The 16,860-nt window shown below is 42.4% G+C and overlaps 1 protein-coding gene across 1 annotated transcript in view; it reads right to left on the reverse strand.

Annotated features, from left to right (window-relative positions):
* Window positions 1-16,860, reverse strand: part of Dnmbp (dynamin binding protein) — a gene marked incomplete at its 5' end in the record, with an annotated part of 75,623 nt that overhangs the window by 14,929 nt on the left and 43,834 nt on the right. The window contains 7 exon segments of the mRNA XM_013506228.1: window positions 224-328; window positions 1,346-1,476; window positions 2,590-2,789; window positions 3,358-3,375; window positions 3,938-4,085; window positions 9,288-9,387; window positions 10,338-10,531. Of these exon segments, the coding sequence (XP_013361682.1) occupies window positions 224-328; window positions 1,346-1,476; window positions 2,590-2,789; window positions 3,358-3,375; window positions 3,938-4,085; window positions 9,288-9,387; window positions 10,338-10,531 (896 nt within the window).

The raw sequence follows: 16,860 nt of genomic DNA on the forward strand, positions 1-16,860 counted from the left end.
ATGAGGCTTTGCAGGGACATGTAGACACTAGCCATAACACTTTCCAATTCCCCAAAATGAATGTAACTATTATGTATTGCAAACACACTAATTAAAAGAAAAAAAAAGTACATCATGGCAAAATGGCCACTTGAATCCAGATTACTTAACTTTCACTGAACAATATGCTAGATGAACAAGAAAGTGGACAAAACCTTCTAATTAGAATGATGTTGACACTCACCCGGATATGCTGGAGGTAGAGGGACAGGTCTCGGATAAAAGATTTAATCAGTCTTTCTTGCATTCGAAAGGTCTTTTCTGTTTCTTCAAATACCTCATCTTTTATCTGTTCAAAATAAACGAGTGCTGTAAGTAAATGTGGATTCCTCCATCTATTTTATTGGCAAAATTATGCTTATCAGAAACATCTTCCATTTAAATGTGAAACTTTTCGTGTCTCCCTGAATCACACTGAGTTGAATTTAGACATGTCTCTGTGGCTTTCAAAGACCTCCAAAACACATGGCCCCAACATCGTGAGTTCGATTCCCAGTACCGGAAAAAAACAAAACAAAAAAACAACAACAACAAAACACATGGCCCTCCTTCCTCCAAACCATCTTCCCCTCAGCTGCTGACATAAAGCCTGTCTCTGGTGGGGCTTCCCTCTTCATTCCTGGTACCACCACATCTGCTGAGCAGGGCTTCCCCTCCTTCCAGCAAGCCTGTTCCACCTCCCTTTAAGGTTCAGTTGAACTCAGACCAACAAGAAACTCGCTCTCACTGAATTCCTCTTTTGCTAAGTACTACAGCATTTAGGAAGAAAGTGTAAAACTAAACAACTGAGTATTTTCTGGCTTGTATCTTCCATGAATCAGTATCACGGGGAACATAATATATAGCAGGATGACATCTGGAGACCAGGCCTGCTCTCAGCATTATTAGTAAGAATGCTTTTCAAGCCACTCATTGTCCTTCCTTTCTGTTTCCTTACTTGTAACACAAGGTATCCTTACCAGTGATCCCTTAATCCCTTCCAGCTTCATATTACAATTTTAGATTTGTCTCCTCAAATGGATTATAAGGGCCTTAGGGGTGCTGAAAACCACAATGATTATTGAATTCCAACCAACCTGGCCTCCTACTTTGCTTTTGTATATACTGTAAGTGGCTCACCAAGGCATTCATGTAGGGTTGGGTGGGCGGATTCACATAATCAGTAGCTATAGGCCCTGTTCCCACCAGCTGGCAAGGCCAGAGGAGGCGCTGAGAGGGAAATTTGCCAGTGAGCACCAACAGCTGCTCTATGGAGCCATGCAAAGCCATCAAAGACCCGCTGAGCCTTGAAGCCCAGGGCTCTCACCTGAGGCGCAAAGCCAGTGAGGTGCTTCAGGTGACTGCTCACTCGGTTGGATTTCTTGATGATGGAGTGGATGTTCAGTTTGGAAATTTTCTCCATAAGGCTATCCTCATCACCCTTCCGGTACTTCAGCACTAGGGAAGAAGTCAAGGTGGTCAGTCTTTCCTGAGGCTGAATTACATGAGCTAGCAACCTGAAAATATAAATATTCTTTTCAAAAATGGATATAAATTTTGATTAACAACCCAATTAGAACTAGTGCATGTCTTTAATGAGCTTATAATTGAATAGACAAAGTATTAATCCAAATAATCATTTATGAACAGATACAATACCTGAAGAACACTGGGTCGGGAGAAGGTTAGAGTCAAGGAAGAAAGGTGGCAAAGGTGGAGGAAACTGATCAATGAGTGGGAGTCAGAAAGTCCTGGAGACTAACCCCTGGGTCTGTCACTTCATCAAGGTATGGCCATGAATGGGTCATTTTACTTCTCTGGGCCTCATTTTCTTCTTCAATAAAAATGTTCAAAGTAATAGTTTCAAGCCCCATAAGACTCATATATAAGTGATTCTTGTGTATAAATTACTAGATCCTTATATCCATTGACCTTACACAGTAGAACGCTGTACCTTAGTTATTTAAGTACTGTATCACATTTTAGGCCCAGTATGCAAAAAAGTCTACAGATCACAGCAGAGAGAGCAGAAAGCAGACTGGGTAACCGTATACTTTGTTGCTCCACAGGATGAAGATAACACATCAGGAGACAGAATCAAGAAAAAGGGCTCGATGGCAGAATGCTCTGAAAACCTCAGTCAACATCATGTAGGAATGTGGATGACATGACTGAAGTAGGAAGCAGAGAGTTATTATTCTATTTTTTACAGTTCTGGGTATTGAAGCCAGGACCTGCCCACTGAGCCATATCCCCACTCCTTTATTATTTTAAGACAGGGTCTTACTAAGTCACTAATATGCATGACTGAGTGCTGGAATTAAGGGCATGCACCACCATGCCTGGCAGGGCAAAGATTCTTACTACTACACTGAGAACTGCTTTACCACTGATGCCTTATTACCACCCTTTTCTTCCTCATCACATTTGTCCCAAATTTTACTACCACTTTTTATCACAGTGCCATTCCACCTACCACCTGCCCTGTGCATTTTTGGTGAAGTAATTCTTCTGAGCAGGAAAGCTTTCTCACATGGCATACCTCCTTTGCAGCAATTAGGCTTTTCTTACCCAGATCCTTTCGCCGTTTATACTCATTAATGTTTACGTTGATTTCCTTGACAGCAAGGACTGCGCTGGTTAAAGGCACTTTATCTGGATGGAGTTCTGGGGTGGAATTCAGCAACTCCATTAGCAGCAGTGGGTAACGCATTACTCTCTGTACAGGTTTGATGAGGAAGGAACCCAGGTTAATGTAATTGGTGCATCCCCTGTAAGAAAGGGCAAAAAAGACTTTAGTCAGCTGTCAATAATAAAGCTCTCTGGATACTACTTGTTATTTCTAAATTTAGCTTTTTTCTTTCAACAGTTTCGTTCATTCATACAGTCATGCATCACTTGGCCATGTTCTGAGAAATGCACTATTATTAGGTGACTTTGTTATCGTGTGAACATCACGGAGTATACCGACACAGGCTAAGCTGTCTACAATGTCCCAGGCGATACAATCTTACGGGACCATTGTTATAGAAACAGTCCCCCACTTGTTTCGTGATTAGCTACTGTGCCCCTGACACACACCAGGTACTGTTCTAGGTGCTGGCGATTTAATGGTGAGCAAACATAGTTTTTGCTCTGATGGGAGAAGACAGGAAATAAGTAAATCTATAAAATATCATTTGGTGGTAAGTGGTATAAAAAAAAAAAAAAAAACATGACCAGGTAAGTTTATCTTCTAGGTTTCTGTCTATAATGTAAGAAAATAAAGTTGGCCTTTTAAGGGTTAGGGAAAATTCACTGAATAAATGAGCTCATACACCAAGTATCCAAGGGACTTACCATTCATTGTACAGGCTCCTACAAGGCAGGGAACATGAGGGAATAAAACAGACAGCATATTAGAGAAATGATGTTAATGTTCTCCTTGTCAGAGCATACCTGTTAGGCAGACAACAACCAACTGGACGAAGAAACTTATGAATGTCTATAGTGACACATCTACTAAAAAGTTATCCACATATCCACCTGTCCAATATTACATCTTTATAACTTGTTTCTCCAAGACCGGGACAATCTCACCTGATGGTCAGGAGTAAGAACTGTATTCTTCTCACCTATGCACTTACTTACTTGGACCAGACTATCTTCCTGGCTGCATCTTACCTAAAGAATGCTGACTTAATAGTTCATCTCTATAGATACAAGTGATTTAAATGGACAAAAACACAAACACAAAGCTTAAAATTTCCATAATATATAATGAGAACAGGGAAGGTTACATGACAGGATGAATAATAATAAATCAATTATGTTTGAAATAAGATAGACAGATGTCATTAGAAGTCTAGACATAAACATGAGGAGATTCTAAAAGGCAGACTAAAGAACTTTGATTAAGTAGAGTAGTCAAAACTCGTACCTCAGGTCTGCCAACGAGTCTTGAAGATGCTTCTGGATCTTTTCATCTTTCTCATAGATTTCCAGCAGGGCAATGGCCTCATCGTGATTCTGGCAATAAACCTTGTACGTTCCCTCAAGGTCATCACGGTGATCAAGAAACACAGGTCCTTTGGAATAGACACAAATGTACAGTGTTAGCAGTAACTTTCTTCTCAGTGTCCTAAATACACAGTACATGGCCAAACATTAACATCAGTTAAGTCTTATTATAAGAAACAATAAGGCTATTTATCAAATTAATACTTTTCGTGTAATAGCTTAAAGTTAACATAATTCCAAGTAGAATATAGACAACCACGTCATCTATGTATTCATTTTTCAAAACACACGCAGCTATCCCCGCTCCCTAAAACAGAGCCTCCAGCTCTGCGCATTTAGGCAGAGGAAGGCATTTACAAGCGGCTCCATGAGGGCACATGACTGGAACCAGCGGGCCCCCCTGCTCTCTACCCAACAGGAAAATTTGCCGAGGAATGAAGAAGTCCTTCTACAGTATGGTTTCTTCTTCTTTGTGCATAAATTAAAAACACAGAACTATAAAATATGTGTTAATGCAAAATAGCCCCAATCTGTGATATAATCACACATGTAATTCTTTTTAAGGTGTTAACAGAATGTATCGATGAGCCTGACTATCCCCATATGTTCACCGTATGATGTGTGACCTAAGAAACTGGTAACCCTGCTTCTAGTTAAGCATTACTGAAATTAACCTGCAATCACCCCATGTAACAGGACATCTGCAACAGCCTAACGTAATATGACATGTGTCTTTAGTTGTGATGAAGTCATAGATACAAGTAATATTTTGTGGTTTGTTCCCTATATTCATACTTTAAATAAATGTTAAATTTCAGTTAGAAATTAGTAAAAATAAAAATGTAAACTTGTTTTTCGCTCTCCAAGTTCATAGATGCCACGAAATGTACTCACAGACCCAGTCTTTAGCCTGTCAGGCACCCAGCCCTGGTTTGCAAGGAAACCTCTAAAGAACAGTTTCTCTTAGAGTTGCTGCCTGCACATGCCTGTCTCCTGACTTACTAACATTATTTTTCCTCTTGCCCTTTGTTCCTCCACCTTCAGCTTGCAGTGCTCCCCGCCACCCCACAGAGTCCCCTCTCATCCTTAGTTCCCTTCTTGAAACATAATCCTACTTACTGTCCTATAACTATTCTCTTCTGATTCTCTGGACAGAGCTCTCCCTCCAGGACCCCAACCCTTCCTCTGTGTCACCTCTGCTCTCACACTGTGTCCTCAGGAATTCCCCACTCTCGCAAAAATCAATTTCCATGTAAATTAAATTTATCGCCTTAATTTCAGCTCTCTTCTATAAGAGAAACTTGTGTTTTCGTAAGCCTTATGTCCTGCTGCCCTGTCTCACTGGAAGCCTGCTTCTGTGTCTACTCCAAAACTCAACAGTCTGCGTCCTTTTTGATCTTCACAGCTAATTTGCAATTTCTGAGCCACCAGCGTCTTTATTTTTCCAAACCCATATTTTCCTATCTCTTTCTCTTAAACGCTTCCTTCCTATCCCACTTCCTACAGCAATCTTAGAACTTTCACTACTCAAACCAACTACCAGTCACACTCGGCTGTTCTTCAACCTCCGTGGTCATGACAATCCTAGATCACTACACACTAGCATAGCTACACCGCCAGTATCTTTCAAACTGTGGGCACAACCTAAAGTGGGTCATGAAATCTGTTTCACGAGTCATGATCAGCCTGTTTTAATAAAATAGAAAACAAAATATCAGAAAACACTGAATATAGTAAAATTAAGCACAGACATATATACAGTCACGTATCCTGGGCCATGACATAAAACATGTTTGTTTCTATGGATTATGTTTAAAATCACTTCAAGTCTAGTCCTAGGTCATATAAACTGCTCAGAAGGCACACTGTTGAGAGGACAATTTGAATTGTATGCTGTATTTTTGTGGTTAAAAAAAAATTGGATGAAGGGCTGGGGATGTATCTTAGCGGTAGAACACTTGCCTAGCATGTGAAAGGCCCGTGTTCAACTCCCAGCACCACAAAAATGAAACAACAAAGGCAAGCAGGAGGGAGGGGGAAATGAACGAGGGCAGAGAAATGTGTAAGTGCTGGAGTACAACACCTTGTCTCAGGAAGACGACCCGAGGACACCAATGACAATGGTTGCTTCTGATTGAGAACAGCGGGTGACTAGGGACACAGAATAAATAGCTTTTCATTAAATGATTTTTTTTGTACCTTTCTAACTTTGTGCTATGTAAATGTGTTAACACAAGTTAAGTTAAAAATCTATTAAAGTCAATTCAAACTTTAAAAAAATGCTCATGCAATTCGTGTCAATCTGCCTTTTGCTTGTGGCTTCACGGGCTTTAATTTGCCTTGCTTGGCCTTCTCAGACCCTGCAGTGCGTACACTTCAGGTGCCTCCCTTCTAGCACATCACTGTGCAACCATTGCCCCTCTCGGTAAGACTGAGCCTCTGGACCAAGTTCCGAACCGTTAGGTTCCTAGGACTCTGCACCACATTTTCTGCGTGTGCTGTCAACACATCTCAGCCTGGTCCCTAACTCCTTGTCTGACTTCAGGCAAAAAGTGAAGAGAAGAGCAACAAAGAAAAAAAGAAATGAGTCCTATTTTAGGAGGGTGGGGTTACATGGATATTTTGTTTTAATGTCTACTTTTGTTGCTGTCAAATGTATGGGTAAATACTCTAAAAGACATTATTGTGACTGTGAGATTAATGGTGGTCACCAGGCCTACCTGAAAATTCTCAGGGCTGATGCAATCCTAGTTATATGATGCACCCTGTCCCAGACACTTCCAGGAGACCATGGCAGCACAGACACATTTGTCACAAACTTGAAAACAAAGCCCACCCTGACAGAATAGCTTCAACTCCCTGTGTGAAGGGAAACACCTGCCAACTGACCTGGAATGGACACATGTATAAGAAAGGAGTAACTTTCCACATTCTGAGATGACATCTGGACAGACGCCATCTTGGACAGGATGTCATCTGACCCCAGACTACATCTGACTAATGCCACCAGCGTGTTCCTGCTACCTGTGTTGTAAAAGTGCGGCCGAAACAAACTGCACAAACATCAGCTGATATCCAAGATTCATTTCTGACACAAATAGGACCAAGGGGAAAAAGTCACTTTAGGGAAGACAGTTAACTAAACAAGGGTCCACACATAACAGGTAACAAATAGTAAGAACTACAAGGTACTTGCTTATTTATCCCTTTTAGACACCAGCTAATTCTCCTTCCTTATAATTTAAATAAATGATCTACAGTTCTCATTTTAAGAGCCTGAAGAAAACCTCATAAATTGGGCTCTATGCTTCATCACTGTATCAAAGCGGGGTCACCATGACTTTCCAGGCACCTCACTGTGGCTTCTCTCCATGGCTATCTCCCTGACTCTCTAGTTAGACTGGCAGCAAGGCCCCCAGGCAGCAGTGTCTCTTGCTGTTACAGAAGACGCAGACACACAGCTGCACTCTGCACAACAGAGGACAGGGGTGTGAGCCTGGATGATGACCTGAGTGTGAACGTCAGTCCCATCAAGGACCAGCCATGTGACCTCGGGCAAACTTCCTTCACTCTCAGGCTCAGTTTCCTCATCTGTGATTTAGAGAACCCAGTGCTCACAGGGCTGTTGTAAAGAACAACTAGCCTATCTAGACGATGTGTAGGGTATCAAACACTCAGCAGCATTAACATGGTTACGCTGTCCCTGCATATCCCACAGCTGTTCCCCCTTCCAGGGCAGCAGAACCCTGATGCTGTTCTTCTAGCCATCTCTTCTCAGTACGTCGTGGGGAAACTCTGGCAAAAAAGTATTTAAAGTGAATGCGAGAAATGAAGGAGCTCTCTGGACAACAGTTCTGGCCTCCTGGAACGCATGGTTAGAGTACAGAGTGGAGTCTGCAGGACGGGTCAGCAGAATGAAGAGCAATATACTCTCAGAGATGTTTGCTTTGGCCGGTGTGTTCCCTCTGCCCCCTGATAAGCTTCCTGCCAATAAGCCTGTTTAAACTAGATTAACATATGAGATGTTGCAGGTCATCCCTTTCCATCCCTGTTCCATGCCCCAAATTCATACACAAGTGTTGCAAATACTTTTTCTTCTATATCTTTGTTCTCATGTCCTTAAGTTACAAATAACCAAGGACGTCTCTGCTTGCTGCCGTTTTCTGAAACTTTCAAATCAGTCCCTCTGGGTCTTCTCAGTGACTGAACTTAGGCTCATCTCAGAGTAATCTTTCATCCTCTATGCCACCACAGTTGCGCACTGCGACAGTAAGTCAGGTCAATTCTGCTTAGTCTAAGCCAGTATCATGTCCTCATTTTTCTTTCTAGCAGTCAATGTAGGAACATGCATGGGAACCCATCTGTGCAGAAGGAGAGAGAGAAACTGGGTGGGGGAACTCTGGGAAAGGTTTGCAAACTCTCAAATGCCAGAAGGGTTACTTTCTTCTGCTGGGTGTTGTGTGTAGTGGGACTCTGCACTGGTGGTGGCCTCTTATAACTATGATTCTAGTAAACAGCAAAATAATAGGGTGCTCCCACCCACAATGCACCAAGGGAAGTGAGAGCATGCCACCTGCAAGATCATGCTATGAAAGGCACTGCAGCTCCTGTCCTGGGTTTTCTCTAGCTCTTAGCTTACTCTGGGAAGCTCACAACTCACTCAAGTCATGAGAAGGGTCCACAGAGAAGTTCTTGTGGCAAGGAACTGAGTGAGCTTCCTGGCAAGGAGCCCTTCAGCCCAGAAGATGGCAGACCAAGAGCCCAGCTCAACCTCAACAAGACAATTTCAGTCAGAACGCTCCCAGCCACTTTCAGATTCCTGAGCCACAGAGCCCGAGATTCACATGGTTATTGTTTTAAACTGTTAAGCTCCTATGAGATTTGTTGCACAGCAATAGACGACTAATAAGCTCCCCTGTTTTTCAGAACCAGATTAATGTTCTTCAAACATTTTGGACAATGACCCACACACATACATTTTAAAACATAAATTCCAATATAAAATATATAATTATAATAAAAAATACATACTGGGTGTGATTCTCTAATCTCAAGACCCATCAATGGACTACAACTGTGAGCCTGGAAAATATCACACTATACGACATCTAAAACTTCTAGTGCTAACCTACTTTATATCTAAAAGCAGGCTGAGATAAAAGGAGAAGCAGGGGTCAAATAATCTCTGAATAATCCCACACTAACCTCAAGATCACAAGGGCCCCTCCTGCCACCCCACCTAGCGCTGAGACAATGGCAACAGCTCATACCTACAGCATCGCTGATTTCCAGGGCAGCTAATAATTGCTTTGAGACTTTAATCACCATCTGCATATTTCCAAAAAGTCCCTCAAAATCAATGTTTGGTACCTAAGAAAAAGAAACAAAGCATAAAAATGCATGCAAACGTAATTAACATGCCTATCACTGGTATTTGGAATATTTCTTCAAGGACTGTACAAAAATTGCTGAAGGTCAATTTTTTTAAAACTTTAACTGTCACCAAGTTTCTTCAGTAGGAACATCTAACACTATCTTTTTTTTGTCTTTGTTTTTTGAGTTAGGGTTTCACTATGCAGTTCAGGCTGGCCTTAAACTCACTTTGTAGCTGAGGCTGGCCTCGAACTCACAGCAATCCTCTCGCCTCAGACTCCTGAGTGCTGGAATTACAAGTATGTGCCATCACACCCAGCCCAACAATATTTAATGTTTGTCCTTGATCCAACAATGTTATCATTTGGATTTAGTGTGTTCCCTAAAGGTCCAAGGGTTAAAGGTTTGATCAACAGCCTATGGTATTCCTGGGTAGTGGGGGAACCTTAACCAAGTTGGGCTTAGGGGAGGGAAGTGAGGTCATTTGACTGGTGTCCTTGAGGGGGATACTGAGATCCTGATCTCTTCTTCTTGTTCTCTTTGCCTCCCAGCCACCATGTGGTAAGTGGTTTGGCTCTTACCATGCTCTTCCTGCCATGATGCTCTGCTTTGCCACAGGCCCAAAAGCAAGAGTCAGCCAACCATGGATTGAAAGCTCTGAAACTATGAGCCAAAAATAACTTTTTTGTCTTTTAAGTTTATTCTCTCAGGCATTCTACCACAGCAATGGAAAACTGACTAACAAAATATTTTCTGTTCCTTTCTCTACCACTACCTTAATAAAATCTCTATGAAACCAATACAGTTTGCAATTATAAAATGCAACAACACTCACAACCTTTATTTCAAAACCAATAATGTTCTGGGGTAAAAGCTCCCACATCCTAATGCTTCAGGTTTGAAGGGCCACACTCATGAGCATGAGAACTGCCTGTCATAGTTCCCACCTGTGCCTGCTGTAGGGGCACCATGATCCGCTCAATGCACATCTCAAGATCCCGGATGTAGTCTCTTTCCGTCTGAAGAAGTTCTTCTACCACTTTGGTTCTCTTCTCCAACATCCTCTGCTCTGGGTCTTCGGTGGATACAGACCCAGAAGGGGCCACCAGGGATGAAGACTGTGAGGAGAGGAGTGTTATTTCTAGAAAAGAAAAGAGAACTGGTCAGCAGCTCTGGGTATGAAAGCAGGGCTCTTTAATAGTTTGAGCCAAAAAATATTCCTTGAGAACCAAATGTCTCCCACTTGTCAAGCATCAGGAGACAAAGAGGTATGAAGCTTAGCAAGTTATCCTGCAGAGAGATTTCTCCTCTCTGTGCAATACCATCTGGAGAGTCTGAAAAAGAACTGGCTGGCCAACATGGTGTTCCACACCTGTAATCCCAGCACTCTGGGAAGTTGAAGCAGGTTCAAGCACAGAATGGGCAATTTAGTAACTTAGTGAGACCCTGTCTCAAAATAAAACATTAAAAAAAAAGCTAGAGACTTATGTCAGTTTGAAGGCTCTGGGTTAATTTCCAGTCACCACACCCTCAAAACACACACACACACACACACACACACACACACAGAGGGCTTCTTTTTTTTTTGAGACAGAGTTTCGCTTTGTAGTTCAGGCTGGCCTTGAACCCATAGCAATCTTCCTGTCTCATCCTCCGCAGTGCTGAGATTACAGGGGTGCACCACCATGCCCCACCTGAGCTGGCTTATTTGAAGAGAGTGAGTCAGTACTGTATCTACAAGCTCCTGGCACAATGGCCTAAAAGGGGTAGGGACTTATCAAGAATTTTCACTTTGCAGTAAGGTGTGGTGGGTGTGGTGGTGTGAACCTTCAATCCCAGCACTCAGGAGGCTGAGGCAAGAGGACTGCTGCAAGTTCAAGACCAGCCTGGTCTACATAGTGAGTTTTAGGCCGGCCTGCACTAAAATCTGTTCCCCATCAGCAGCAAAATGCAAAACTAAAAAAATAAAAAATTGACACAGCACATTAAAAAGAATACATGTACTATGTGGACACATAATAATGCCAACTTGCTAAGGGGAAGACAAGAATTAGGAATCATCTGAGATCCGGGGGGTGGTACGTTCTATCATTTTCCAGTCATGGGTAGATATATAAAATCTGATTAGAGTCTTCCTACCAAAACACTAATCGAGACTCACAGCAGATTTTTTTTACTTCACATGGCCTAGGAGACAGATAACAAAATACTATAAATTTGAAGTTCTTCAATTAAAGGAAACTCTGCAGGGCTAGACGGCATAATTCTTTTTTTTTTTTTTTTTAAGGGGAGCCATAAGAGAGCAGAGTCCGCGCCACTCTTCCCTGCATGAGGACCACAGGTGAGCAGCAGAACGCTGGAGCCCTGCGATTCACCCAGCCACTGACTCAACTGGTCAGAGCTGGCAGGAACTCCACGCCACTCCTGCATACACAGTCCCCCTCGGCTGACCATAAAGACAGCCAGGCGAGGTCTACATATATGCTGAAGATGGCATAATTCTTATGCAAAGAATTATCTATAGAGACAGAATGTGCTCATTTTAAATGAACATCAAATGCTAAAATAAAATTGAAGAAAAATTCGACAGTGAAACAAGGAATCTCTGCAGTACTAGCTTCCTTCAAATCCGTTAAGACTAAGTTTAACCACAAGAAAAATGACAAGGGCCAATGCATAGCTCAGCTGCGCAGCGCTTGAGCGTGAGGTCCTGAGTTTGATTCCAGACACTAAAAAAAAACAGAAAAAGAAAAATGACAAGTGTTCAAACTACTATAGAGAGCTAGTTTTTCACAACAGGTTTTATCCTCCAAAAACACTTCCCTTACTGTCCCTTCTCTGAGGATTTAGGAATTTTTTCCAGCGTTTAAAAAAAGAATGCAACTGGGATTCTGGTTTCTAGAAGTCCTTCACTAAAAGGAAGCAGAGTCTTTGGAAAAACGGCTAATCTAGGGCTGGGCAGGGAAGAGTCTGCGCCTGAGCCAGCCTTGGAAGAAAGCAGGAAGCCCTGGAGGGTGGTGGGGGAGTGACAGCACTGGAGCTACCGGGCACAGCTTGAGTGTCAAGGAAAGTTCAAGTAAATACAGCAAGGGATTACAACTCACTGAATAGAGTAAGAATCCATTAAATTCCTACTCAATACATAAAGGAATAAATAAATGGGTGGAAAAAGGTTGTCTTAAGACAGAACATCAGCTCAAATATTAGAAGAAAATAATGGAGTTAGAAAATAACCATTTTGCTACCAGAATAAAATTTGGTTCAGGTACAAATCATCAATTGGTGACTCCAGTGTTATGGGGGGGGGCTGAATGGTGATTAGGGTATAGGTACAGTTTTGAGTTACTTATTACAAATACGAAAAAATAGTCACTATGAACATATCAGAGAAATGAATGACACCATGACCCAGTAATCAACACTACTGCGAAGGACAAACATCACGAACCTCCAAATGTCATGTCTGAAAACAATATAGTATCTCTTGTACAGTACATCTGTCACAAATGTATAATGTGAATCTTGGTTGTTTGTTTGTTTCATTTTGTTTGAGGCAGGATCTCACTGTATAGCTCAAGTTTCGGTCTTGAACTCAGAGATCCTCCTGCCCCAGCTTCCTGAGCGCCGTAGCATAAAATGAATCTTTTTTTTACATGAATTTAGAGGAAACACCAAGCTTAAATCAAGGATTTATATTCTTGACAATGTCATTTTCATAAAATATACAACACATACACCCTGAAGAACAGTTCACAGATATAACCAAAGCAATTACAACTAAATGTATATTGTCATCTGTCCTAGACCCCAATTTAGAGGAATGAATTGCTACAAAAGACACAACTAGGGCAACTCATAAAACTAGAATAAAGGCTGGAGATTAGGTAAATGATTATAAATCAATATTGGATTTCCTGAAATGGCAAATATATTGAGGATGGTCACGGAAGAGTATATCCATGTTCATGCAAAAGACCACACTGGTGAGCTAGTAAAGCAGGTGCCTAGCACACGCAAGGCTCTGGGTTTGATCCTCAGTATCACAAAAGTATACACTGAAGCTAAACAAAACAACAATGAAAGCCCCTAAACCAAAACCAAAAAGAATGAATGAAAACAAAAACATGGCAAAAAGTTAAATGCTTGTAAGTTGAAGGGTATACAGGAGGCTCTTTATACTTTGGCAATTTTCTATAAATTTGATGTTACTTAAAACAAAAGTTTGAAGAAGCATAACGTAAAAATATCTTTCTTGAACTTTTGGGTAGAACAAATGACAAAACTTCATATATAACTGTCATTTCACTAGTGCTGAATTATGATTCTAAATTAATTGTAACATATGTACAATTTATTTATTGCAGTGCTAACACTGGAACCCTGGGCCTCCCCCAGGCTAGACACTCTACCACTTAACTATGTCTCCTAGCCCTACAAATCTACTTTTAATGAACCAGCTTTAAAATACCTTTATGATTTCAAAGCAACAGGTTCTTAGTCGCAAATATGGTCTCATTAGTGTCAAGCTGAGAAAAGAAACTCATTTTTAATACAAAACCAGAAACTCTGGGAAAGGAGAACATTTACTGAATTCCTACCACATGTGGGGTACTTAGGACTATACCCCTAAGCGCATTTAATATTCACACCAGAACTTACCCCTAAGCGCATTTAATATTCACACCAGAACTTACCCCTAAGTGCATTTAATATTCACACCAGAACTTACCCCTAAGTGCATTTAATATTCACACCAGAACTTTAAAGCAGCTATTATTACTCCTACTTAAAATGTGAGAAAACGCAGTCTTTAAGAGGTGGATTAGCCTGTCTGAAGTTATACAGCAAGTAATGGTAGTCGTGGAATTACAACCTAAATTATTTAAATCCAATCCATGTACCTAATCCTGCATCATTGTGCTTTCATAGCCTTGAATCTCAACTAGAAAAGGCAGCAATTTATTTGCTTCAAACCTTAAAAATTCCCGGGCAAATATTTCCTCCCAGCAAGCAAAGTTGTATTCATTATAGTAGCTGAAAACACAAAATACCAGCAAGCACTTACTCATCAACAGAAGTCAGCAGTCTTTATGAAGAGAAAAAAGTTTTTATATTACAAGCAAAAAAATAAATAACAATTCTTCCAATCTGCCAACATGTCTTCTTTTGCAGATGGGATTTATAAACTCTTGAACAGCCTTTAAAACCTTTAAAACACAAACCCCAAACCCCTGCGGGATATTTTTCCTGGACACCAACCCTGAGAATCTGGTTCTTCAAATCAGATCCTATCTGAAGAACCTGGGTATCCGCAATTTTAACAAAACCCCAGGTGTTTCTGCAAAGACCTGACCTTCAGACTCCACAAACATAATTAACACTTCAAAGTGAGTTTTCAAGCATAGTATTAGGTCAAATTAAAAATACCTGGCTGAGACGTAAAACTGTTTTTCCTTTGTTTCACATACATGCTAAGAAGTCTGATCTAAAGCTTCAGTAGACTGGGGATGTAAGGCAGTGGTACAGCGCTTGCCTAGTACGCATGTGCCTCTGGGTTCCGCTCCCAACACCGCAAGCAAATGTGTAAGTAATAAAATTGTAGTATCTGGGACAATCAAGGGGAGAAAGTGGCCTTTACCTTCAGCCAGCGGGAACAGACTTTAATCTTATACTTCCTCAATATTTAGCCGGGAAGCCCTGGAAAAGTTCACCTCTGGGCCTCAATTTCCTCACCTGTGAAATGAGGAAACTAATACCTGCTTTGCAGAGTGGTTGAGGGAATTAAGCAAGGTAATAACTCAACAAACGGTAAGTCCTTTTCCCAAGATGTGCCAGAAATTGCTGTCTGCACATTAAGATAAAAATGCAGCACGCAGAAAAGTGCCCTGTGCACAGTCTAAAACTCTGTGAGAACAGTAAAATCTGGGCATGAGCAAGCACACAGAGGAGACAGGCCCAGAACCAGCCTATCAATAAAACGTGCAGACCCACACCCCTTCCTAGGACAGCCCCGCAGGAGCTCGGGTGCCGGGCGGACTGCAGGAATTTACTTTCAGGACAAAACAATTCGCCGTGGAGTTTTGGGTGTTGCTGATTCCAGCGCCCCTCCTCCAGCCGCCCCAGGGCCATTCCTTCCCGGGTTAGAGCTTTACCCCCAGGTCCGTTTTCCACAGCTCTAAGGGAGTCCTTCCTCGGTTAACCCACAGCTGCCCGAAACTCTACCAGACGCTTTAAAGAGGGGAGGAGCAAGGGCTGAGCCGTGTTCCCGGCCTAGGGAGGCCGGCTGCCCCCTTAGGGAAAATCCCCGCGCTCGGGGCAAGGTCCCCAGCCGCACTCCCGAGTCTTCCGCCCCCAGCAGATACCTGCGCCGCCCGGGCCCCGGGGCAGGCGAAGAAGAGGGCAGGAAGGCCCGCAGGCACCGGGGATCTTCCCAGCGCTCCGGAACGCGCCCCACTCTCCCGGGGCCCTTTGAAAACGGTTAGCACGGCCCCCTCCATTTCCATATGAATCGCCCCAAGGCACCAGGCCTCGCGGCCAGCCGGGCTGGTAATAAAGGATGGAACTGGACTTAGGCGTCCACAGAGCGGTCTTCCTACTCCTAATGGGGCAGGATAGAAGAAAAAGATAGAAAGGAGACGAAAGCGTTACTAAATATTGTACTTTATAAAGATTGCATCTTCAAGGACCCAGGGCGAAGTTACCCAAGTTGACCCATATCAGCGTTCCCTTGATTAAATTTAGGCTCCTTTCCTTCCAGACCTGTCGCACCGAAAATCTGTCAGGGATATTCGAATTTCACAAGTTGGCTTAACTGAGAAAGTAAAGCCCAAGAACCCGATCCTAAGTTAAAGAAACTGAGAGAATCTAAAGAATGTTCAAATTACCTATCTAAAAAAATTAAACAGAACAAAAATCCAAACATAGCAACAAAAAATCGGGGCCCAGGCCTGTAGAATGGGCTAGTATCCTTCCCCGGAAGGGGGCACATTTTCCCAGGCTTCCACCCCTTCAAGAGAAGCATGAATGTTCCCTGTCCAGGACTGCGTCTCATCTCTCCAAATGCCCACACTCCACTCTTGAGGGTGTGCTAACATCTCCGCCTAATAAAACCCTTCCCATCTCTCTTACCGACACGTCCTGAAAATTCTTTTTTTGCGACTAACCAGATTCAGCCAGCCTGCAATTCCTTTCTACCGGTAGGGTGGGTTAGCACAGCTTTGGTGCCCTCGGACCCTGTCCGGTGACACTAGCACCCTCAAAATTTCACCTCAGACATTTTACACTTAGATTATGATCTCTTACTTTCTCCTTGCTAAACTGTTTTGAAGGAATGCCGTTTTCAGGGAAGAACTTCAAGGCTATCCCAAACCTGACAACAGCACTGTGGACAGCACTCGCCTGTCCAGGCCTTCTCTATGCAGGCCCTCTCCTGGGCGGGCAGTAATGGCCTCACTTTTTTTTTTTTTTTTT

The sequence above is a fragment of the Chinchilla lanigera genome, unplaced genomic scaffold (genome assembly GCF_000276665.1).
Source record: "Chinchilla lanigera isolate Chin_1 unplaced genomic scaffold, ChiLan1.0 scaffold00106, whole genome shotgun sequence".
NCBI lineage: Eukaryota > Metazoa > Chordata > Mammalia > Rodentia > Chinchillidae > Chinchilla > Chinchilla lanigera.